This window comes from Ovis aries, chromosome 14 (assembly GCF_016772045.2).
Source record: "Ovis aries strain OAR_USU_Benz2616 breed Rambouillet chromosome 14, ARS-UI_Ramb_v3.0, whole genome shotgun sequence".
In the NCBI taxonomy this organism is placed as follows: Eukaryota; Metazoa; Chordata; class Mammalia; order Artiodactyla; family Bovidae; genus Ovis; species Ovis aries.
In genome coordinates this window covers 59,275,605-59,300,966 of record NC_056067.1, presented here as the reverse complement: position 1 = coordinate 59,300,966, position 25,362 = coordinate 59,275,605, and the positions used below count along the sequence as shown (strand labels likewise).

The following is a 25,362-nucleotide window of genomic DNA, read 5'->3' as shown; positions in this document are numbered from 1 at the left end:
AATCTTGATTCCAGCTTGTGATTCTTCCAGTCCAGCATTTCTCATGATGTACTCTGCATATAAGTTAAATAAGCAGGGTGACAATATACAGCCTTGACATACTCCTTTTAATATTTGGAACCAGTCTGTTGCTCCATGTCCAGTTCTAACTGTTGCTTCCTGGTCTGCATACAGACTTCTCAAGAGGCAGGTTAGGTGGTCTGGTATTCCCATCCCTTTCAGAATTTTCCACAGTTGATTGTGATCCACACAGTCAAAGGCTTTGGCATAGTCAATATAGGAGAAATAGATGTTTTTCTGGAACTCTCTTGCTTTTTCTATGATCCAGCGGATGTTGGCAATTTGATCTCTGGTTCCTCTGTCTTTTCTAAAACCAGCTTGAACGTCAGGAAGTTCACATTTCACGTATTTCTGAAGCCTGGCTTGGAGAATTTTGAGCATTACTTTACTAGTATGTGAGATGAGTGCAATTGTGTGGTAGTTTGAGCATTCTTTGGCATTGCCTTTCTTTGGGATTGGAATGAAAAGTGACCTTTTCCAGTCCTGTGGCCACTGCTGAGTTTTCCAAATTTGCTGGCATATTGAGTGCAGCACTTTCACAGCATCATCTTTCAGGATTTGAAATAGCTCTACTGGAATTCCATCACCTCCACTATCTTTGTTCGTAGTGATGCTTTCTAAGGCTCACTTGACTTCACATACCAAGATGTCTGGCTTTAGATGAGTGGTCACACCATCGTGATTATCCAGACTGTGAAGATCATTTTTTTTTACAGTTCTGTGAATTCTTGCCACTTCTTCTTAATATCTTCTGCTTCTGTTAGGTCCAGACCATTTCTGTCCTTTATCGAGCCCATCTTTGCATGAAATGTTCCCTTGGTATCTCTCATTTTCTTGAAGAGATCTCTAGTCTTTCCCATTCTGTTGTTTTCCTCCATTTCTTTGTATTGATCACTGAAGGCTTTCTTATCTCTTCTTGCTATTCTTTGGAACTCTGCATTCAGATGCTTATATCTTTCGTTTTCTCCTTTGCTTTTTGCTGCTCTTCTTTTCACAACTATTTGTAAGGCTTCCCCAGACAGCGATTTTGTTTTTTTGCGTTTCTTTTCCATGGGGATGGTCTTGATCCCTGTCTCCTGTACAATGTAACGAACCTCATTCCAGCAGAGAATGAAAGGTTTGCAGGTTCCCTCCATTCAAGCATTTTAGGCGAAAAGCAGACACAGCCCCAGACCCAGGACAGAACTGTCATTTCCTCCTCTTCTTCCTCCTGCTCTGTCTTCTCTGAGGATGTTATGCAACAAACACATCTCTGCATATTGAAAAACTACCTTCAAAGGCATCTGCACAGCTCTTTAACCTGCAACTACTTCACCTATAGACAGAAGTACCTTGAAAAGCTGAAAAAACCCACCTCTCCTGTCAGGTCTCAGGAGTGATTCAGAACAATTACTTCCTACCTGGTGATCAGCCTTTGAACTTATTTCTTGATTGTTCTCTCCTCAGAGAGAGCTCCTAACCCTCTGCCCACATAGATGTGAGCTGACTGATTTCCCTGGTCCAAGTCCACCTAGACCAACCCTGCTGCCTCTCCTCAGACTGAAGCCAGGCCTCAGCTCTCACAGATGGGCCAGGAGTCACTTCCTTAACCCAGGCCTCCCATTAGAATCCCCTGGAGCACTTCCTACACACCACACTGATGCTCCCACAGGACCAAGATAGAACTCTGTGGGGAGGTTATCGCTTAACACTGGTCAGGTGATCTTGATTGGAAACCAGGTTGAAACCACTTACAAGGTTCTTTCTGAACCATTTCAGTGAATATGAACCCCTCGAGGTCAGGTCCCCACTCTAAAGTTATAAATCTGCAGGTCTGAAGAAGGGCCATGAAATGAGTCTTCAGCAAGTTCCCTGTTTATTTTGATGCTTCTTCCCCAAGACCCACACTCAGGAGCGCTGAGCTTCAGCCCTCACACTCAGCACACCTGAGACCTCTCAGAAGAGGCGGTTCTAGGGCAGGAATTTCTTAGGTCAAGGTTAGGACCAAGCAGAGAAAGCTCCAGTATTTGGGGTTCAGGCCTTTATAAGAGACCTTGGGTGAAGTGCTGTGGGCTCCCCAGGCCGAGTGTGGACTGGCCCATTCAAAGCAAGAGGAACAGGAATCCGGTGAGCTCTGAGGGTGTCACTGAAGGGGGGCCTGTGCAGTAGACCCCGGGGTTCAGCAAGACTGCTGGTCTCAAGCTGGGTGGTCATCTAGTACAGGTGTTCCCAAGACTGGCTGGTGTGAGTTCAAGGACCTGCAGGCTGCCTGCTCCCCAGACAGATGCTGAGGCAGCAACAGCATGGAGCAGTTCAGGTAAACTTTCAACAATATTCTGTATGATCCTTCTTAGAACCATCACAATGTCCCAGCAGTTCCAAAGAGGGTTGGAAATAGTACAATGGAGAAATGATGGGAAATATCCAATTAGTTGAGGCTTAAAGGCAGTATGGAAACTAATTGTTACAGATATCATCCCTCTGTGCTAACAAAGAGTTTATTGTTAGGTATTTTCCCTTCAACCTTAAATTGGTAGGTTGACACTTCATTACACACCAACTTCATCACAAGAAACCATCCAGTTTTATTAACATGTCATATCACACAGTCAGAATAAAACCTTTTCCAACCCACTGTGTAACTGAATAAAATACAGATTACAAGCATAAACAATGATATTCATTTCTCTGATACAATGATCTGAGAACTGATTCCTATGGTTACAAAATGGAGGTTAATTGTTTATGAAACAAGACATACACTAATTACATGACTTTTCTGTGACCGATTTCCATACATTTCTAGGGGATCAGAGATGTCTTTATTTGAAACATTTAAGTAATATTCATGACTTCTGTTGATATTATAAAGATACATCAAGATTTCAGTGAAATGTCATTGTATTTTACTTAAAAAGCAAGTGACATAACTATTGAAAATGTACATCTTACTTTAATATGTGGAATTACTCCCTGAACACTTACCTCATGGTGACCTATAGGGATGTTGGACATGAATGACTAACACCTCCATTCAGATGTACATGCTACATTACCGGGTCCTTAATCTTCTAATGGAGAATAAATAAAAATGACTTCTCCCTGGGATTGAAGGCCTTGTCTCATCTTTGAGATAGCAAACATCAAAAACATAACCTTGCATACACACCAGAAATGAAGTATAGCAGCATGGAGTAATGTGAAAGTTGAATCACATTTATTTTAGTTTTCAAATAACCACAAATCATGTCAATATAAACAAAGATATATTGCTAATAATTGTACATTTCTAAATACCAACCTTCATCTTGTGATCCATACTAACATATCAACTTTCTGTTTTAACTATGGATTACTATCTACAATACTTCTCCTGAAGAGGAACTTCAAAAAGCAGGATTGATGAAATGCTTTCTATTGTCCGGGCTTCCCTGATAGCTCAATTGTTAAAGAATCTGCCTCCTACTCCAGTATTCCAGCCTGGAGAACTCCATGGACACAGTCCATGGGGTTGCAAAGAGTTGGACACGACTGAGTGACTTTCAGTTTTTCTAGTGTGCAATTTCTGGTATTTATTTAGATTTAATTTTTATTAAATACTTTTCTACATTTTCTTTATGTCATTCCTTATCTTTCTAAAATAAATGGTCTTGTATTTTCTGAAGTGTATGTTTAGGACAAACCTCTTCCATCACTTATTAGTAGGGTTTCTCTCCAGTACGTGCTCTCTGGTGTATAATAAGGTGAGAGCTCTATTAAAGCCTTTGCCACATTCCTTACATTTGTAAGGTTTTTCCTCCAGTATGAATTCTCTGATGTTGCGTAAGATGTGAGTGCTTGATGAAGGCTTTTCCACAGTCTTTACATTTGTAAGGTTTCTCTCCAGTAGGAATTCGCTGGTGTTGAATAGGACTTGAGTGGTGACTGAAGGCTTTTCTGCATTCTTTACATTTATAAGGCTTCTCTCCCGTATGGATTACTTGATGTTTAAAAAGACAGAAGTGCTGTCTAAATGCCTTGCCACAATCGTTACATTTATAAGGCTTCTCTCCAGTATGAATTTGCTGGTGTTGAGCAAGATGTGAGTTCTGACTAAAGGATTTCCCACATTCTGTACATTCATAAGGTTTCTCTCAAGTATGAATTCTCTGATGGTAAGTAAGACCTGACCACTGGTTAAATTCTTTGCCACAATCCTTACATTTATAAGGCTTCTCTCGAGTATGAGTTCGCTGGTGTCGAATAAGACTTGAGGGGTGACTGAAGGCTTTTCCGCATTCTTTACATTTATAAGGCTTCTCTCCAGTATGAACTGTCTGATGGTAAGTAAGACCTGAGCACAGGTTAAATTCTTTGCCACAATCCTTACATTTATAAGGCTTCTCTCCAGTATGAATTCTCTGATGGTAAGTAAGACCTGACCACTGGTTAAATTCTTTGCCACAATCCTTACATTTATAAGGCTTCTCTCCAGTATGAATTCGCTGGTGTCGAACAAGACTTGAGGGGTGACTGAAAGCTTTTCCGCATTCTTTACATTCATAAGGCTTCTCTCCAGTATGAATTCTCTGATGGTAAATAAGACCTGAGTGCTTGCAGAAGTCTTTGCCACAATCCTTACATTTATAAGGCCTCTCCCCAGTATGAATTCGCTGGTGTTCGGTAAGAGCTGAGTTGAGACTAAAGGATTTCCCACATTCTGTACATTTATAAGGTTTCTCTCCAGTATGAATTCTCTGATGGTAAGTAAGACGTGAGCTGTGGTTAAATTCTTTGCCACAATACTTACATTTATAAGACCTCTCTCCAGTATGAATTCTCTGATGGCGAGTAAGACGTGAGTGCTTGCTAAAGTCTCTGCCACAATCCTTACATTTATAAGGCTTCTCTCCAGTATGAATTCTCTGATGGCGAGTAAGACCTGAACACAGGTGAAATTCTTTGCCACAATCCTTACATTTACAAGGCTTCTCTCCAGTATGAATTCGCTGGTGTTGAATAAGACTTGAGGGGTGACTGAAGGCTTTTCCACAATCTTTACATTTACAAGGCTTCTCTCCAGTATGAATCCTCTGATGGTAAGAAAGACCTGAGTGATTGCAAAAGTCTTTGCCACAATCCTTACATTTATAAGGCCTCTCCCCAGTATGAATTCGCTGGTGTTGAGTAACAGCTGAGTTGTGACTAAAGGATTTCCCACATTCTGTACATTTATAAGGCTTCTCTCCAGTATGAATTCGCTGGTGGATAGTAACAGCTGAGTTGCGACTGAAGGCTTTTCCGCATTCTTCACATTTATAAGGCTTCTCTCCAGTATGAATCCTCTGGTGTTCAGTAAGACGTGGCTTCTGATTAAAGGTTTTGCCACACTTTGTACATTTATAATCCTTCTCCCCAGTGTGAATTCGCTGATATCGACTAAGGTTTGAGTAAGACATAAATGCTTTTTCACATTCTTTACATTCATAAGGTTTCTTGCCAGTGTGGATTTGCTGATCTTGACTAAGCTCTGAATTCTGATTAGAGGTGTTGCCACAGTCTGTACGTTTGAAAGGTTTCCATTCTGAATGAATTTTCCTGTGTCTACTTAGACTGGATGAGTTAGTAAAGGCTTTCTCACATTGCTTACACTTGTAACTTTTCTGTGGATTCTGAATACTCTGCTGTTGAGTGAGATTTGAAGACTGATTAGAAACATCACCATATTCACAATTGTAAGTCTTCTCTCCAGTATGTGTACTCTCATTTAGTGGAAGACCTGATGTTTGATAAAAGATATTCCTCCATGTGCTATTTTTAGAATCTTTGTCTGAAGATTGAGGTCCCTGATGTTTCATAGGGTTAGAGTCTTGTTCAGTTTTACACCCATTTTCATTGCATGAATGGCTTCTCACTCCATCGTAAATATTCTTGTAATTATTGGGGGTAGAGCTCTTACTTAAGGCCTGACTCGTGTTATTACACGTGAGAAGTTGTTCCATATTAGTCGTATCATGATGTGTATTGAACAATGATGGTGGGATTAACTCTCTTCCATTATTATCAACATTACACATTTTGGAACAGAGAGAAACTGTCTGTTGGTCGAAGAATAATGACCCCTTGCTTACAGATCCCTCAAACTGATTATATTGTGAGTTTTCCCCATCGTTTTTCAATTTCTGGTTTTCAGACGTGCTTAAATGTATGTGTAATCGAAGCCTGTGTTCAGAGTGGTTTGCATGAGTATTTGCAGTAGAGACTGGATGACTTTCCAGATTTTCAACATTTCCCTTCAAAGAACGTGTATGTTTCAAAAAATGATTTAAGCCTTTGCTTGAAGAGATACACTGCTCTGCAGATGTTGATAACTGAAATGGGTGTTTTCTGCAGTTTGACTCACATTGCTCATTTCTTTTGGCAGTAGTGTCTGCATTGTGTGAAACTGTCTCGGTTTCTTTCTGTCCATATAAACATCTTCTGGGTCTTTTACATACCCCCGTATATTCCTGGTCTTTCATTAAATGTTCGTTTCCAAGGTGAGCTCTTTCATGTATTCCTAGGTTTGCTTTTTGGATTAAATTTTCTAATCTTGGATTCTTCGACATCAAACCATGGGTGTTGTGAGAAGACACAGCTGAAAGATATCAAATGAAAGTTTTATTATCTACTATTCTTATCTCCTGGGGCTGGTGTGAGCTCAGCTGGGACAGAAGGGAAAACTCATTCTCTGCGGGAAGAGAACATGGCAACAGTCTGTGGCAGCAGGACAGAGTGAGACCTGAACACCGGGTGCTGGTCCCAGCCCTGCCCACCCAGCCTGAAAGAGTATCCACTGTTGCAGACAAAGGCTGGGTGCTGAAATGTGGGGTCTGGAGAGGAGACCCAGGCAGAGGACTGCTGTGTGCTGTGAGGAGACATCCTGAGGGGATGGGGGTGAGGGAGGAGCTCTATAAGCTAGAATGCTTGTGGAGGAAGCCTGAACCACCAGAGAGCAGAGTGCCATTGTTGAGTGATGCCCAAAGGGAAGACCCACCATTGCAGCCCCTCCTCCCCCAGCACTAGGAAGGGCCACCACATGGGTGGGCTCTATTGAGCTCCAGCCACAGCCTCCCCCCATGCACCTCCTCCACAATCAGCAGACTCCTGTGCTGTGAGGCAGCCACTGGAGCAGACACCTGTGGGTGGCCCACACACATAGAAGAAGCTGAAAGCTCACCTAAGCCCCTTGGTTAAGGAAGAAAAACTAAAGTTTCTCCTCACGGTTGCACAAATCATGCTTTTATACCTGCAACTGGCTTTGTAAACTCAGCCCCTACAAAGCATCTGAATGGACATCCAGGGATCCCCTAGTCATGGGAGGTATAGCTTTAGCAGCTGTGGACTTTGTGGGGATGTATACTAAGGGGTGGGCCAGGCCAGAGTCCAAGCTGCCCACATAGCACCACAGCAGGTCCAGCTCCATGAATGCAATTCTGGGACCTGAGTTCACTGGATCTCTGCTGGTGTTCCAGTGAAACAACATCTGAGAGACACCAGAGCAATGTGGCAGCATGCCCATGATTGAAGGGGGGCCAAGAGGAGTGCCAACATGGGATCACATGAGATTCACACAGCACATGAGCACACCCAAGGTGAACATCCCCAGAGGAGCCATAGAGCCAAGGGGAAGCTCCCCTCAATATCCAGGGGAGGCTCGGGTCACAATAACAGCAATCAGAGCCCAGATCAAGGGGATAAGGGTAAAAGCCTGTGGAGCAACCTCACACCCTGGGGGGAGACAACAGAGCAAGAGGAGCTAGGATCCTGCAGCCTGCAGAATAGACCACAAACCCAGAAAATGTGACAAAATGAGAGGACAAAGAAGTATGATGTAGAGAAAGGAGCAAGACAAAAAGCTAAAAGAACCACTAAATGAAGAAGAGACAGGCAGTCTAATGATTACTCTGTGACTTGAATGTGAACGTGAAGTCGCTCAGTCGTGTCCAACTCTTCGTGACCCCATGGACTGTAGCCTACCAGGCTCCTCTGTCCATGGGATTTTCCAGGCAAGAGTACTGGAGTGGATTGCCATTTCCTTCTCCAAGGGATCTTTCCCAACCCAGGTATCGAACCTGGGTCTCCCACATCATAGACAGACGCTTTACAGTCCGAGCCACCAGGGAAGACATATCAAATATTAAACTGATAAGAACAGATACTACACTTGATCTTAGCCAAAAGGCTGAGAAGCAGCCGCTGTGACTTAAGTCATCTTAAATGCAGATGCCACTAGGTGCCCTCTAATTCTTAAACCCACTTGTTATTTTAGCATGTTCTATATGAGGTTTCAATATAAAAATCATAAATGATACTGACATAGGTCTAATCAGAAAGCGAGGACATGAAGGACAAAGTCTGGGGAAGCGATAACAAGATTAATTAAATAAAGAAGCAGTTCTTGAGAAATTAAGAAATCGGACTTTAAAAATATGGTGGGAACACTATCAATGCTCTGTGGGGATCTAATTGGGAAGGAAATCTTAAAAAGAGTAGATAGCTACACGTAAAATGGATTCTCTTTGCTGTACAACACTGTAAACCAGTTATACTCCAATAAGAATGTTTTAAAAAGATTCTATTATCTAAACATTGTAATAGTTTGAAACTATTAAAAATATGGTGGGAAATATTTTAAGCTCTTATGCAAATTTATGTGAAAATTCTTTGAGTTAATTTAATATATTTAAGTCTTTTAGCATTGAGGCATCGGAGCAAATACACTTAACATTTCATGAGTTCGTATGAAGAAAATAAAAACTTTGAAGTAACCCTGAGATTGGCATTCTTTCTCTTTAGGGAGGTCTTGGTTTATGCAGTGAAGAAATTACTTGAATTTAAAATTGATCAGATCATATTTGAAGTTTCCAGTGTTTTAGAAATTATGTCAGAAAAAAAGAAAACAAAACAAAAAAAACCACCTCTGTCCCCAATATTCCTAGAACTTTGGCAGTATGTCTACAATTCCAGTCACACACTGCCATCTAGAGGTAGAAACTTTAATAGGAGCGTCTTAGAGTTTTTCAGAAATGTGCAGTTTTCCTATGCTCCCCACCCCCACCCAAGAAATGGAATAGTAATCCATTCATACAGGTTGTCACAGGCCAAGATAAGGATTTCAGTTCTCACTGTGATTGAGAAAAGTAATCACTGGAGATGAATTCAGGAATGTTTTAAAAGGACAGAAGGGGGCAGGTGATATCCGCCTATGATAGCAACGGAAAGAAACCCAGACTTCTCTAAAATAATTTCCACTGAAGCAGATCTTCCCAAACAACATGACAAAGGATGAATTCCTCACTAATCCTTGGATGTGTCGTTGACTGATCGGCTCCATCCATTCACACCTACCTGTGTATATGGCTGGCATCGCCAGTCTCCTTACATCCCAGGGAGTCTTCATTTGCTCCAGAAAGGTGACCAGGTCTGGCTTAGAGACCACAAGACCTGCTATCAGGAAAAGGAATATTTGTTTTGCTAGAGAATCATCAGTTTCCAACCTAATATATATTCAAGCGAGAAGAGAAGGCACGTGTGCTAAGTCGCTCCAGTCATGTCTGACTCTTTGCCACCCTACGGACTGTAGCCCGCCAGGCTCTTCTGTCCATGGGAGTCTCCAGGCAAAAATACTGAGTGGGTTGCCATGTCCTCCTCCAGGAGTTCTTCCCAACCCAGGGATCAAACCTATTTCTTTTATGTCTCCTGCATTAGCAGGCAGGTTCTTACCACTAGTGCCACCTAGGAAGCCCAGAGAAGGCATGGTAGAATGTTAATACAGCCTAGAAAAAAAGTATTGGGGGACATAATTTCCTACGCTGTATGAACATTCCCTAGTGGATCAGCTGGTAAAGAAGCCATCTGCACTGTGGGAGACCTGTGTTTCATGCCTGGGTTGGGAAGATCCTTTGGAGAAGGGAACAGCTACCCACTCCAGTATTCTGCCCTGGAGAATTCCATGGACTATTCCATAGGGTCACAAAGAGTCAGACATGACTGTAATCTTGCTCATTACATTATTAACATTCTAGAGAAGGCATGGTTGAATGTTAATATAGCCTAGAAAATTATATCCCCAAATACTTTATTGAAGCACTTTTATGACTAACAAATACACAAAGAAAAGATCTTGAGATTCTAGTCAAGTACTACTAAGGCCAAAGTAAGTAAGTAGGAGAAATCTGATTTATAAAGGAGAGTGGCACCCTTTTATACCACAGAACCTACAGAATTACCACTAACCTAGAAGGAGGAGGCAGATTCCATCAAGGAAAAGTCAGAATCATAATGAATCATCATGAAGTCTTCTTTCTCAACTCATAAATATCCATTTTCCCATAGAAAGCAAGGATCTGAAACTATTATAAGGAGCAGAAGATTCTAGGAGACATTCTAGAAATACAGGAACCAAAACCCAGTGGGTAGAGAAGGGATTCTGGAAGGCAGTTATTCTCACCCAAGGAAACCAGGTTCCTGTAGTTCTCTAACATCACGTCCCTGTACAATTCTCGCTGACCGAGGTCCAGGCATTCCCACTCTTCTTGAGTGAAGTCTAGGGCCACATCCTGAAATGTCAGCCGTCCCTGAAATACAAAGTACAGGTTCCATGTGGCCATGGGAAGACTTCCTAATGTGACCCAAGAGGAAACCAGCAAAAGAAATGGTTTTGATTTCGGAGAATGTCTGGTGTTACACAACAATATAATTTTTACACAGTAATATTTTCTACCACATTTTTAACCCCAAGAAAAGAGGATGAGATATGATCCATCAACCACTACAGCAATTATTCTGATTTGGAAGATAAAGTATATAATCAGATCAACATTGGCATATATATTTTTGAGTGTTGTACTCAGTTGACAGAGGATGAACTGTCTATCAAAAGAAACAGGAAATATTTTTTCAAAGCACTTCCTGATCCAAATGTTCTGGAGTGGGCTCAGTGTGCCACATTTTTCAAGGCTTCTTTGAACTAGTAATGTTGAAAATTCTGCTCCATGAGTGACAATGTGTGAACAGCAATGAAGTAGAATAGTAAAGAAAGAATTCACATTTAACTTTGAACTTTAAGTGCTTTACATATTTTACAGGTCTGATAGTATAGTAACCTCGGCAACAAGATTCATTTTAACAATCTGGTATATACTACTTTCTGACAGTTTTCAGAGACTTGAATGTATAACAGAAATAATTTAAAATCAATAATGTTGCTGTAGCATCTTTTGGCAAATATTTTAACAAACATTCTTTAAATGACAGCTTAAGGGACGGGGGAGCCTCTTGGGTTGCCATCTATGGGGTTGCACAGAGTCAGACACGACTGGAGCAACTTAGCAGCAGCAACTTTTACTTTAGTTTGTGACTCTAGACTTTAATAAAACACAGACAAATGCACAGAGCTAACGCTAATGAAAGTTTATAGAAATTTCTCTATTTGTAATAATACTAAAAACAAGAAAAGTGTTAGTCACTCAGTTGTGTCCTACTCTTTGCAACCCCAGGGACTGTAGCCTGCCAGGCTCCTTTGTCCATGGGATTCTCAAGGCACGAATACTGGAGTGGCTAGCTATTCCATGCTTCAGGGAATCTTCAAAAAAGAAAAAAAAAAAAATCAATCGAATGGTGTTAACATGTTCATGCATACTGACATACACTAAAATGGGACTGTATACTTACTAAGAGAAAAACTGTCGTGTCAATAAAATCAGGAAAATTTTTAACTGATTGAAAATGTACATAAATATTTGAGGATGATATTGTTAGGTAGGTAAAATAGGGAAAAGGAGTCCAAAGGGAGACAAGGAAGGTCCGAAGACCAGAGTGAAGACTATAGGTAGAACAAACAGCACTCCTAGCTAAACCCAATTTGCATAGGGCAGGCCCAGGTCGAGGAAAAAACATATAAAAGGAGGAGCCAAAGCGCTTTCTCTCTCTCTCCCACTTGCCTGCGCTCTTTCTCTCTTTCTCCCTCCCCCACACGCTTCTCCAGTCTCTTCTCTTTGGGTTGGCATGCCAACACGCTTCGAGGATGGATTCTCCTGCTATCTTCTAAATAAAATACAGCTGTAACACTGATTTGCCTAAGGGCTATAACACGGTTTGTCCAAGACTCGAGAGCTGTGATGTGCGGAGGGCTTTAATGTCCCTTGCTACAAATTCTTGTTGCGACGAGACAAAGAACTGAGAAACATACACTCAGTGACAATATTATTTTAATTTTTTAAAATAGACGAGGGTGCAGACATACACAATGATTAAAAAAATAGCTCTGGTTCTGAATTTTTTAATCTTTTTTTTTTCATGTCTGCCTGACCCTGTGCCTTTATTTTTTATTTTTTTTTAATTTTAAAATCTTTAATTCTTACGTGCGTTCCCAAACATGAACCCCCCTCCCACCTCCCTCCCCATAACATCTCTCTGGGTCATCCCCATGCACCAGCCCCAAGCATGCTGTATCCTGCGTCAGACATAGACTGGCGATTCAATTCTTACATGATAGTATACATGTTAGAATGCCATTCTCCCAAATCATCCCACCCTCTCCCTCTCCCTCTGAGTCCAAAAGTCCGTTATACACATCTGTGTCTTTTTTCCTGTCTTGCATACAGGGTCGTCATTGCCATCTTTCTAAACTCCATATATATGTGTTAGTATACTGTATTGGTGTTTTTCTTTCTGGCTTACTTCACTCTGTATAATAGGCTCCAGTTTCATCCATCTCATCAGAACTGATTCAAATGAATTCCTTTTAACGGCTGAGTAATACTCCATTGTGTATATGTACCACAGCTTTCTTATCCATTCATCTGCTGATGGACATCTAGGTTGTTTCCATGTCCTGGCTATTATAAACAGTGCTGCGATGAACATTGGGGTACATGTGTCTCTTTCAATTCTGGTTTCCTCGGTGTGTATGCCCAGCGGTGGGATTGCTGGGTCATAAGGTAGTTCTATTTGCAATTTTTTAAGGAATCTCCACACTGTTCTCCATAGTGGCTGTACTAGTTTGCATTCCCACCAACAGTGTAGGAGGGTTCCCTTTTCTCCACACCCTCTCCAGCATTTGCTTGCAGATTTTTGGATCGCAGCCATTCTGACTGGTGTGAAGTGGTACCTCATTGTGGTTTTGATTTGCATTTCTCTAATAATGAGTGATGTTGAGCATCTTTTCATGTGTTTGTTGGCCATCCGTATGTCTTCTTTGCAGAAATGTCTATTTAGTTCTTTGGCCCATTTTTTGATTGGGTCGTTTATTTTTTTGGAATTGAGCTGCAGAAGTTGCTTGTATATTTTTGAGATTAGTTGTTTGTCAGTTGCTTCATTTGCTATTATTTTCTCCCATTCAGAAGGCTGTCTTTTCACCTTGCTTATATTTTCCTTTGTTGTGCAGAAGCTTTTTATTTTAATTAGATCCCATTTGTTTATTTTTGCTTTTATTTCCAGAATTCTGGGAGGTGGATCATAGAGGATCCTGCTGTGATTTACGTCGGAGAGTGTTTTGCCTATGTTCTCCTCTAGGAATTTTTTAATTTCTTGAAAAATCTACCACTTGCATGGAAATATATTTTAAAATTTAACACAGTTGAACACAGATTAGCAGTAATATGATTCTTGTAAACATTTTGGAAAATACAGAAATGTGATGAGACTCTATCTGTGATGTGGCATGGAGTGTACCGGAAATGATCAGACCTGGGCTTGAGTGATGAAAATCCCCACTCCCAAATCCCAGCATCTCTACTAAACACACAGAAGTGTTGTCAACTACAAATCGGCACTTGCCAAGAGCATCGCCAATGACTGAACAAGACCTTTTATAACTAACACCCAAAAGGGATGTCCTCTTAATTATCGGGGACTGGAATGCAAAAGTAGGAAGTCAAGAAACACCTGGAGTAACAGGCAATTTGGCCTTGGAAAGCAGAATGAAGCAGGGCAACGACTAATAAAGAGTTTTGCCAAGAAAATGCACAGGTCATAGCAAACATCCTCTTCCAACAACACAAGAGAAGACTCTACACATGGACATCACCAGATGGTCAACACTGAAATCAGATTGATTATATTCTTTGCAGCCAAAAATGGAGAAGCTCTATACAGTCAACAAAAACAAGACCAGGAGCTGACTGTGGCTCAGATCATGAACTCCTTATTAACAAAATCAGATTTAAATTGAAGAAAAGTAGGGAAAATAACTAGACCATTCAGGTGTGACCTAAACCAAATCCCTTATGATTTTACAGTGGAAGTGACAAATACATTTAAGGGCCTAGATCTGACAGACAGAATGCCTGATGAACTATGGAATGAGGTTCGTGACACTGTACAGGAGACAGGGATCAAGACCATCCCCATGGAAAAGAAATGCAAAAAAGCAAAATTGCTGTCTGGGGAGGCCTTACAAATAGCTGTGAAAAGAAGAGAAGCAAAAAGCAAAGGAGAAAAGGAAAGATATAAGCATCTGAATGCAGAGTTCCAAAGAATAGCAACAAGAGTTAGAAACCCTTCCTCAGGGATCAAGGCAAAGAAATAGAGGAAAACAACAGAATGGGAAAGACTAGAGATCTCTTCAAGAAAATGAGAGATACCAAGGGAACATTTCATGCAAAGATGGGCTCGATAAAAGACAGAAATGGTCTGGACCTAACAGAAGCAGAAGATATTAAGACGACGTGGCAAGAATACACGGAAGAACTGTACAAAAAAGATCTTCACGACCCAGATAATCATGATGGTGTGATCACGCATCTAGAGCCAGACATCCTGGAATGTGAAGTCAAGTGGGCCTTAGAAAGCATCACTACGAACAAAGCTAGTGGATGTGATGGAATTCCCGTTGAGCTGTTTCAAATCCTGAAAGATGATGCTGTGAAAGTGCTGCACTCAATATGCCAGCAAATTTGGAAAACTCAGCAGTGGCCACAAGACTCGAAAACGTCAGTTTTCATTCCAATCCCAAAGAAAGGCAATGCCAAAGAATGTTCAAACTATCAGCAATACATGAACCGTGAAATTCCTGATATTCAAGCCGATTTTGGAAAAAGCAGAGGAACCAGAGATCAAATTGCCAACATCTGCTGGATCGTGGAAAAAGCAATTGAGTTCCAAAAAGACATCTATTTCTGCTTTATTGACTATGCCAAAGCCTTTGACTGTGTGGATCACAAGAAACTGTGGAAAATTCTGCAAGAGATGGGAATACAGACCACCTGACCTGCCTCTTGAGAAATCTGTATGCAGGTCAGGAAAAACAGTTAGAACTGGACACGGAACAACAGACTGGTTCCAAATAGGAAAAGGAGTATGTCAAGGCTGCATATTGTCACGCTGCTTATTTAACTTCTATGCAGAGTACCTCATGAGAAACCCTGGACTGGAAGAAACACAAGCTGGAATCAAGATTGCCGGGAGAAATATCAATAACCTCAGATATGCAGATGACACCACCCTTATGGCAGAAAGTGAAGAGGAGCTAAAAAGCCTCTTGATGAAAGTGAAAGAGGAGAGTGAAAATGTTGGCTTAAAGCTCAACATTCAGAAAACGAAGATCATGGCATCTTGTCCCATCACTTCATGGGAAATAGATGGGGAAACAGTGGAAACAGTGTCAGATTTTATTTTTGGAGGCTCCAAAATCACTGCAGATGGTGACTGCAGCCATGAAATTAAAAGACGCTTACTCCTTGGAAGAAAAGTTATGACCAACCTAGAGAGCATATTGAAAAGCAGAGACATTACTTTGCCGACTAAATCTGTCTAGTCAAGGCTATGCTTTTTCCAGCAGTAATGTCTGGATGTGAGAGTTGGACTGTGAAGAAGGCTGAGCGCCAAAGAACTGATGCGTTTGAACTGTGGTGTTGGAGAAGACTCTTGAGAGTCCCTTGGACTGCAAGGAGATCCAACCAGTCCATTCTGAAGATCAGCCCTGGGATTTCTTTGGAAGGAATGATGCTAAAGCTGAAACTCTAGTACTTTGGCCACCTCATGGAGAGGTGTTAACTCTTCCTGGAGAAGAGTTAACTCATTGGAAAAGACTCTGATGCTGGGAGTCTGGAGGCAGAAGGAGAAGGGGACAACCGAAGATGAGATGGCTGGATGGCATCACTGAGAAGATGCACGTGAGTCTAAGTAAACACCCAGAGTGGTGATGGACAGGGAGGCCTGGCGTGCTGGGATTCATGGGGTCGCAAAGACTCGGACACGACTGAGCGACTGAACTGAATTTAACAACAACAAGGGCGTTTGTCATCTGCCTCTGGGAAGAATGAACCTTACGGTGCTGCAACTGACTTCAGTCCCCTCGATGGAGTTCACTGTGGATTGAGGCACTCTGCTCCAGGGAATCTGGTGGAACAGGTCTTTAGAGAGTCAAGTATTTTCAGGAACTGCTTTCATGATCCCAATCCTAGCATCTCTTCATATCTAGGAAAGCACTAAACCACTAAATGATGACTTCAGTTCCTCAGGACTGGCAGAAAACATTCTTAAAGTAAGTGCTTGATTGCACTGAACTCCCCCTTCACCAAAGTCACATACTGACCTTCCCTCACTATCTCTTTGGATCAGTTTCTCAGAGTTCCCTGAGATGCTGTCTCCTGGGCTGCTGTCCTCATTTTGCCCAAAATAAAAATTAATTCACATCTCTCAAATTGTGCATCTGTTTTAGTTGACAGTGTTCATTTTTCAAAGCAAAGAATAACTAAGAAAATATGGCATCTCCTCGTTACCTGTGATAGGGATATCCATTACTTTTTCTGTCCAAGATTCTTGTTGCAGACCAAAAAAAAAAAGAATTTCATAGCGTGAAAATCTCACAGAAGCACCTGAACCACAGAGGTCACCGGGTAAAAGTATATGAAAAAATGCATTATCACTGCCAGGCATTTCGGCAATATTGAGAAAACCATGATCTCAATCTATCATGAAAAATGTCAGTTTTCTGCAAATTCCATCTCCTATATACCTCCCATTATCTGTAGCTTAACAGTCCATTTAATTAGTATATTTTTCTTATTGGTATAGAGGATTGTCTCTGCTACTTTAACTTCTGAAAAATTCTGGAATGCTAAGTTCATTCTATTAACAAGGGCATTTTCTTACTCCTGTTCTAGAGAGCTGAATTGCATCCACATGTAAATTCATCACGGCATTTCCTCGACTTTCCTAAGATCCTAACACTGAACCACATCTCAAAGGGAATCTCAGATACCAGTGCCTCCCCATATTGATCTCTCACAAAGGGAATGTATTCAACATTGAAAGTCACTATTTCATATTGAGAATTCATCATGCTCTATACAAAGCCAGGATACACACAATGGAGAAAAGGCTCTGGAATATGAGGGAGACAAAACCTGAAGAGCTGGTTTTCACTATTTAAAAAAAAAAAAAAAAAAAGGGAAAAAAATAAGAAGGTGATAACAAGCACTCCAGGCAGAAAACTTAGAAGCAGAGAACTAAAGGTTTGCAGATTCTCCACACAGGCATTTCAGGAAAAGCAGACACAGCCCCAGACCCATGAGAGGACAATTACCTGAGACGCTGCCATTTCCTCCTCGTCTTCCTCCTGCTCTGCGTCTTCTGTGGGGATATGACGTCTCAAACTCACATCTGCATTTTGAGAAAATACCTTCAAAGGCATCCATACAGCCGTTTAACCTGCAACTGCTGCAGTAAAAAAGAAGAAAATGTTTTCTTGTTTCTCTCACCCTTTTCTGAGCTCTTTGTTGACTTTCTGTGTTCCTGATCTGTAGTGGGTAATCAAGACAAACCTGATATGCTAATCACATCCTGGTGCTCCACTCTATTTGCGGATGTTCCTTTTTGCACTAGAGAGCAGGCTGCAGAACAATTCACCAGAGACAATGGGCCCTACTTCTGGGCTACCTGACCCAGCCTATGAGGGTTTTGAAAAAATGCAAGAGGAAACCTCACTTTTGGCACATCTGAGACCTCAGGAAGGATGGATTTAGGGCGGGAACGTCTAGAAGCAAAGGTCAACCTGATTCCCTGGGGAGGGGCTCTTTCTAGGATGGGTGTGGTGGTTCTTGGCCTGTGCCTGTGAGGGGAGTGTTTGGTGGGAATCAGCTGGGGGTCTTGGGTTCCTACCAGGCTTTACTTGCAGAATTCTTCCCAAAGATCTCCTTAGTTTTTTCACCCCCCTCTGCAGCCTGGGAACACAGGTTTTCACAAAATGATTTGCATTTTGACCACCTCTCAGCAGGTGTGGCACCTCCAACTTCAGAGACCAGGAGCCTGGAGGTGTTTCCATCACAGCTTTCTTTGAAAATAAACCAGAGGCAGCAGGAGGCCTGGCGAGCTGCAGTCCATGGGGTCACAAAGAGTAGGACAGGACTGAGCAGCTGAGCTGAACTGAACTGAGCAGGACACGCTAGATTAACAAGTGTGTGTGGGCAGAGTCAAATGCCTTTGAAAATGATGTCCTAAATGCTATCTGATGACCAACCAAGGAAATAATGATCGGTGTTGTAAGTTACATTACACACAAATTAACACGTGAGAACGTTGCTCTACTTCCTGTGTGTGTTTTTCTAGGTTTTATGAATCAACTGCTACAGTTTGTTGTCTGCGCCATTTAGAGAGCTCTATTTTCTCACATCTTTATAGTATAATGACTAAGGAAAAATTAAAGATAGAAGCATGTCCAACTTTCTAATATTATATATTCTAAAAAATATTCAGAATGCATGCACCAGTACCAACTGTGTAGAAGATTTAGTTTCACAGCAGAATTGAGAATAAAGTATCAACGTTTCCCATATACCTCTTGTTCCCACACGTGGACAATCTCCCTCCTTACCTTTCCCCCCTAGAGTGAGCATTCGTTACCACTGATGAATCTACAAGGACAGTAAATAGACAAACTCTTTAGTTTACCCTTATGTTTCTCTTTTAGGGATGTGCACTCCATACCTCTGGATAAATGTATAATAACGTGTCCATCACAACAGTTTAACACAAATTATTTCACGGTCTTGAAAGTCCTCTAGATTTAGGATATTTATAGTCCCTCCTTTGAAACCCACGGCAACCACAGACCGTTTTAATCATGTCTATATTTCCTATCAGATTCCCAGGTGACTGAGTGGGAAGAAATCTACCTGCCGATGCAGGAGATCCAGGTGATGCAGGTTCGATCCTTGGGTCAGGAAGATCCCCTGGAGGAAGAAATGGAAACCCACACCAGTATCCTTTCCTGGGAAATCTATGGACAGAGGAGCCTGGCGGGCTATAGCCCCTGGGCTCACAAAGACTCAGACACAACTGAGCACATATGAACATTTACCTACACAAAAGTGTCATATTGTGAAATTCCTACTTTCTGTAGCATTTTTGAATGGGCTTCTTTCACTCCGTAAAATGCATGGAATGGTTGTCCACGTATTTTATGCCTTGAAAGCTTAATATCCAAAAGCATAAGAACTACCTCTGCGCCTGTATTCCTGCTCAGTAAATAAGTTCATCAACATCATTTTTTTAGATTCACATATATCTGTTAAGACAATATTCCTGGAGAAGGAATTGGCAAACCAAAGACAATATTTGCACAAATATAGAGAACAGATGTGTGGCCATGGCAGGAGAAGAAGAGGGGGACAAACTGAAGAGCCCACTGACACACACACACCACCGTGGCTGAAATGCTGGAGAAGACTCTTGCGAGGCCCTTGGACTGCGCAGAGATCCAGCCAGCCCAACGTAAGGGAGATCAGTCCTGGGTGTTCATTGGAAGGACTGATGCTCAAGCTGAAACTCCAGTACTTTGGCCACCTCATGCAAAAAGCTGACTCACTTGAAAAGCCCCTGATGCTGGAAATGATTGAAGTGGGGAGAAGGGGACAACAGAGGATGAGATCGTTGGATGGCATCACCGACTCAATGGACGTGAGTTTGAGTAAACTCTGCAAGTTGGTGATGGACAGGAGGCCTGGCTTGCACAGGGAGGCCTGGGGTGCTGCAGTCCATGGGGTCGCAAAGACTTGGACATGACTGAGCAAGTGAACTGAACTGAACTGATAGTTAAAACAGATAGCTAGTGGGAAGCTGCTGGATAGCACAGGGAGCTCAGCTTGGTGCTCTGTGCTGACCAGAGGGGTGAAATGGAGATCACAGGAGGGAGGTTCAAGAGGGAGCAGATTCATGTATACTTATGGCTGATTGATGATGTCATACAGCAGAAACTAACACAACATTTGAAAGCAATTATATTCCAATAAAAAATATCTATGCATCTCAAAGACAGGTCACCCAGTGGTGGAGAATCCATCTGACAGTGCAGGGGACATGGGCTTGATCCCTGGTCCAGGAATACTCCACATGCTTTGGGGCAACTAAGCCTGTGCGCCATAACTGCTGAGGCTGGATGGGGCAACTTGCTCTTTTAGATGAGCAAGAGGCAAATGAAAGATGCTCACCAGCGCTAAATAATAAGAAATGCAAAACAAACCTACAATGATGCATCACCTCATGCCAGTCAGAATAACAATTAGCAAAGAGCCCACTAATGATATCATAAACGCTGAAGAGGCTTGGAGATCAGGGAACCTCCTATAGGGCTGGACGGAATGTAAACTGGGGCAGTCACGGGGGGGTGGACAGTGTGGAAGTTCCTTAAAAAATGTAACCTCCTGACATTTAAGGAAATGAATGCCAGGAAAAATAGACAAAACAGATTATTTGACAAATTGACAAGTTTTGCAGTTTTTAGTCAATCATCTGCAATTCTAAAATGACCAGTTTTGATCTAGCATTTCTAAATTATCTAAGTTAAAAGTATACGAATACACATACACTCAAATATTCCTTCTTGGTTTTCTCACCGCTAACATATATACCATCAGATATTTATATATTGTAGTCAATGTGTATTATATAAATTATATGATGTATATATCTTCAGATACTTATATATTGAATTCAAAGTATGCCAAGGCCATGAGAAAAGAGTTCCTTTAAGCCTAGACAAGAAACTTGTGCTAAGAATTATACAGGGTAAGATTTTATAAATCTTAGTTCAGAACTTTGCCATCATGGCTTTTAATTACGCTTTTTGTGACTTTGTTAAATTGACATTTGCTTAAATGAGCCCCTGAAAAGTTTTAGCTAACAGAAGAACAAAGGACAATTGAAGCAGGTGAGTTTATGACTCTAGGTCCTGAGAGAATTCACAGGAAGCCTTGAGGGCCCCTGAGGAAGGTCAAGGCTAGAACTAGGCAGAGAAAGCTCCAGTACTTGGGGTTCAGGCCTTTCTAAGTGACCCTGGGTGAAGTGCTGTGGGCTCCCCAGGCTGTGTGTGGATCGGTCCATTCAAACCAGAGGAGTAGGATTCTGGTGAGCTCTGAGGGTGTCATTGAAGGGGGGCCTGTGCAGTAGACCCTGGGGTTTGGCAAGACTGCTGGTCTCCAGAAGGGGGTCATCTAGTGGAGGTGCTCACAGGACTGGCTGCTGTGAGTTCAAGGACCTGCAGGCTGCCTGCTGCCCAGACAGACGCTGAGGTAGCAACAGCACGGAGCAGTCAGGGAAGCTCTCAGCCGTACTCTGTCTGATCCTTCTTATTCGAACCATCACAATGTCCGAGTAGTTTCAAAATGGGAGAGGAGATACAACATAGAAATCGTGAGAAACATATGAATTATGAGAGTTTAATACCAGTAAGGAACTAATTTCTACAGATGCCATCCCCCTGTGCTACAAATAGTTTCTTATAACGTTATCTTTCCTGCAATCTTAAACAGGTGGGAGACGTTAATGCTGGTGGTGCGTTCACCCTTCCTTCATTCCACATCAACTGTAACACGAAAATACCATTCACTTTTATTAATGAACATACATTAATTTTACACAGATGGAATAAAACTTTTTACAACTGTTGTTTGATCCTTGATTAAAATACAGATTACAAGCTTCTAAATACTTTCCTGTGTCTCTGATGAAATGATCTGTGAATGTGATTTACGTGGTTTACAAAATGGAGGCTAATTTAGTAAACATGGATGGACATTAATCATATTAATATGACTCTTCCAGAAAGAGTTTTCTATACTTACATCAGGTAGAAGAGAAGATGTCCTTATTTCAAGCCTGCCAGGTAATATGCATGATTTCTCAATGTTGATGTTATAAAAAGACCTTCTATTTTCATGAACAATCCTTGTTTTATGCTTAAAAAGCAATTGACATAATTATTGAAAACTTAGAGCAAACTTCCATCTTACTTTGAATTATTCCCTGAACACTTACATCATGGTGACAACACAGATGGGTGACTTCAGTGACAAATACCTCCAGTTAGAAGTTTAGTGTGTATATAATATTACTGTGTTCTTAATCTTATAAACTGCAGAATAAATATAAATGATTCCCACCTAATATAGAAGGGCTTCTCTTACAACTGAGGTAACCACCATCAAAAACAGACGTTCATATATATAGCAGAAACAAATCACAGCATAATAACTTGAGAGTTGAATGACATTCGTTTGGGTTCCTTGATGATCTCAAATAACGTTAATATAAACAAGGATACATGACTAATAATTATACCTCTGCAAATATCCATCCATTCATCTTGTGATCCATATGAACATATCAATTTAGTACATGTTTTAGATACGGAATACTTGCTACAGTGTTTCTGTTTGGAGTAATTCAACAAAAGTGGTATGAATGAAATGCTTTCTAGTATGAATTCTCTGGCATTGATTTACTTTTGATGTTTGATTAAACACTTGTCTACATTTTTATATTTCATTCATGCATCTTTCCAAAGTACACTCATTTTTTCAAAATTGTATATTTAGGATCTATCTTTTTTATCACTGATTCATTTCTAGGGTTTCTCTGCAGTATGTATTCTCTGATGGGGAATGAGGTGATAGCTGTGATGAAATCCTTTGCCACATTCCTTACACGTCTAACATTTCTCTGCAGTATGAATTCTCTGATGTCGAGAAAGACCTGAACTCTGGGGAAAGGCTTTGCCAAAGTCTGTACATTTATCAAGTCTCTCCCCAGTATGGATTTGTTGATGGTGAGTAAGATGTGAACAACGGATAAAGGCTTTGCCACATTTTTTACATTTGTATGGTTTCTCCCCAGTATGAGTTCGCTGATGTACAGTAAGACTCAGGTGCCAGTTAAAGGCTTTGCCACATTCTGTACATTTACAAGGTCTCTCCCCAGTGTGGATTCACTGATGTTCAGTTAAAGTTGAACTCTGCTAAAAAGCCTTGCCACATGCTGTACATTTATATTTTGGCCATCTGATGTGAAAAGCTGACTCATCTGAAAAGACTCTGATGTTGGGAAAGATTGAAGGCAGGAGAAGGGGATGACAGAGGATGAGAATGGCTGGATGGCATGACCGACTCAAAGGACATGAGTTTGGATAAACTGTAGGAGTTGGTGATGGACAGGAAGACCTGGCATGCTGTGGTTCATGGGGTCGCAAAGAGTTGGACACGACTGAGCGACTGAACTGAACTGAACTGATTCATGTCAATAAAATCAAGATCATTTTTAATGAGTTAAAATATATACATCTACTTGTGAATGATATTCTTGGTATATTTTAAATACACTACGGTGTAAACATATACAACAGTATAAGATAAATTAGATCTCTTGGTCCTGAAACTTTAATTTCTTGACAAACTGTATAAGATAAATAAGAGCTCTTGGTTCTGAATCTTTAATTTCCTGACAAACTGTATCATTTTGTTGAGCTGTATCTTAGAAATTCAACACAGGTGAAAACAGATTAGCACCAATATGATTATTGCAAATATTTTGGGGAAAAAAAAAAAAGTGAATAAGAAGACTATGTGTGATATGAGCGTGGAGTGTACTGGAAACATCAGACCTGGGCTTGAGTGATGAAAATGCCCACTCCCAAAACCCAGTGTCTATCATCAACACAGTGAGCGTTCATTTTCCAAGAGAAACCAAAAAGACGCAAAATTTCTCCATTAACTGTGAGGGTTTTCACACGTTCCCCACTCCATTTTTCCACAGTCTTGTTTAAAGACAGAGGGAAAAAATGAGCTTCATAGCCTGATAATCTCAGAGAAATCACCAGAGCCAGTGGACATCATCTGTCATGGTGTAAATGAATCACACGGAAGATGCACTATCAGAGCCTGGGCATTTAGGAAAAAATAAGGAAATTATAACTTGAACCTAACAAAAAGATATCAGTTTTATGCAAAATTCATTTTATATATACTTCCTGTTTTGTATCCTAACAGTGTGTTTAACTAGTAAGCCTTAGCATCACAGAGGACAGTGTCTCCTAGTTTTCTTTTTATTTCTGTGCATTTTTTGAAAAATTCTGGATCACTGACTTGATTCAATATACAAGGGCATTTTCTAACTCCTAAAGAGCTGAACTGTATCCACGTGTGAACTCATTATGGCATTTCCCCTACTTCCCGAAGACCCCAACACTGAACCACATCCCAGTGGGAATCTCAGATACCAGTACCTCTCCGTGTTGATCTCTCACAAAGGGAATATGTTCACCAGCTGAAAGTCACTCATTCAGGTTGGGAATTCGTCATGTTCTATAGAAAGCCAGGATACAGACAATGGAGAACAGGATCTGGGACACAAGGGAGATGTGGTCTAAAGAGCCAGTCTTCACTATGATAAGAAGAAAAGGGAAAAATAAGAAGTGGATAACAAACACCCCAGGCAGAAACATTAGAAGCAGAGAACTAAAGGTCTGCGGATTCTCAGTCTAGGCATTTCAGGAGGAAAACCAGACACAGCCCCAGGCCTGAACAGAACATGGACCTGAGAAGCTGCCATTTCCTCCCCTTCTTCCTCCTGCTTTGTCTTCTCTGGGGATGTCATGTAGCAAACACACCTCTGCATCTTGAGAAAATACCTTCAAAGGCATCCGCAGAGCTCTTTAACCTGCAACTACTTCACCTACAGACAGAAGGACTTGAAAATCTGAAAAGACCCACTTCTCCTGTCCTGTCTCAGGAGAGATTCAGGAACAATCACCTCCTACCTGGAGACCAGCCTGTGAACTTATTTCTTGATTGTTCTCTCACCATAGAGAGCTCCTAACCCTCTGCTCACACAGATGAGGTGAGCTGACTGACTTCCCTGGTCCAAATCCAGCTAGACCAACCCTGCAGCCTCTCCTCAGACTGAAGCTGGTCCTCAGCTCTCACAGATGGACCAGGAGCCACATCCTTAACCCGGGCCTCCCCTTAGAGTCCCCTGGAGCACTTCCTACACACCACACTGATGCTCCCAGAGGACCAAGAGAGAACT

General features: G+C 41.4%; 1 protein-coding gene and 1 pseudogene across 50 annotated transcripts in view; both read right to left on the bottom strand.

Moving 5' to 3' along the window:
* Positions 1-3,234: 3,234 nt before the first annotated feature.
* The window catches only part of LOC105605886 (zinc finger protein 420-like), a 46,157-nt gene continuing 24,029 nt past the window's right edge, over positions 3,235-25,362 (bottom strand). For 4 of the 50 annotated variants that reach the window (XM_060398883.1, XM_042231108.2, XM_060398891.1 and 1 more), the window contains 7 exons: positions 24,560-24,717; positions 22,125-22,238; positions 19,179-19,235; positions 17,591-17,724; positions 10,511-10,637; positions 9,409-9,507; positions 3,235-6,655 (listed from right to left, as the gene is read on the bottom strand). In XM_060398883.1, the coding sequence (XP_060254866.1) occupies positions 4,173-6,655; positions 9,409-9,507; positions 10,511-10,637; positions 17,591-17,698 (2,817 nt within the window). In that variant the 5' untranslated portion in view covers positions 17,699-17,724; positions 19,179-19,235; positions 22,125-22,238; positions 24,560-24,717 and the 3' untranslated portion in view covers positions 3,235-4,172. Of the gene's footprint in view, positions 6,656-9,408; positions 9,508-10,510; positions 10,638-17,590; positions 17,725-19,178; positions 22,239-24,559; positions 24,718-25,362 lie in introns of all 50 variants that reach the window. The other 46 variants (XM_042231111.2, XM_060398913.1, XM_060398914.1 and 43 more) reach the window with 23 other exon arrangements.
* On the bottom strand, positions 8,103-8,254 carry LOC114118134 (U2 spliceosomal RNA; annotated as a pseudogene).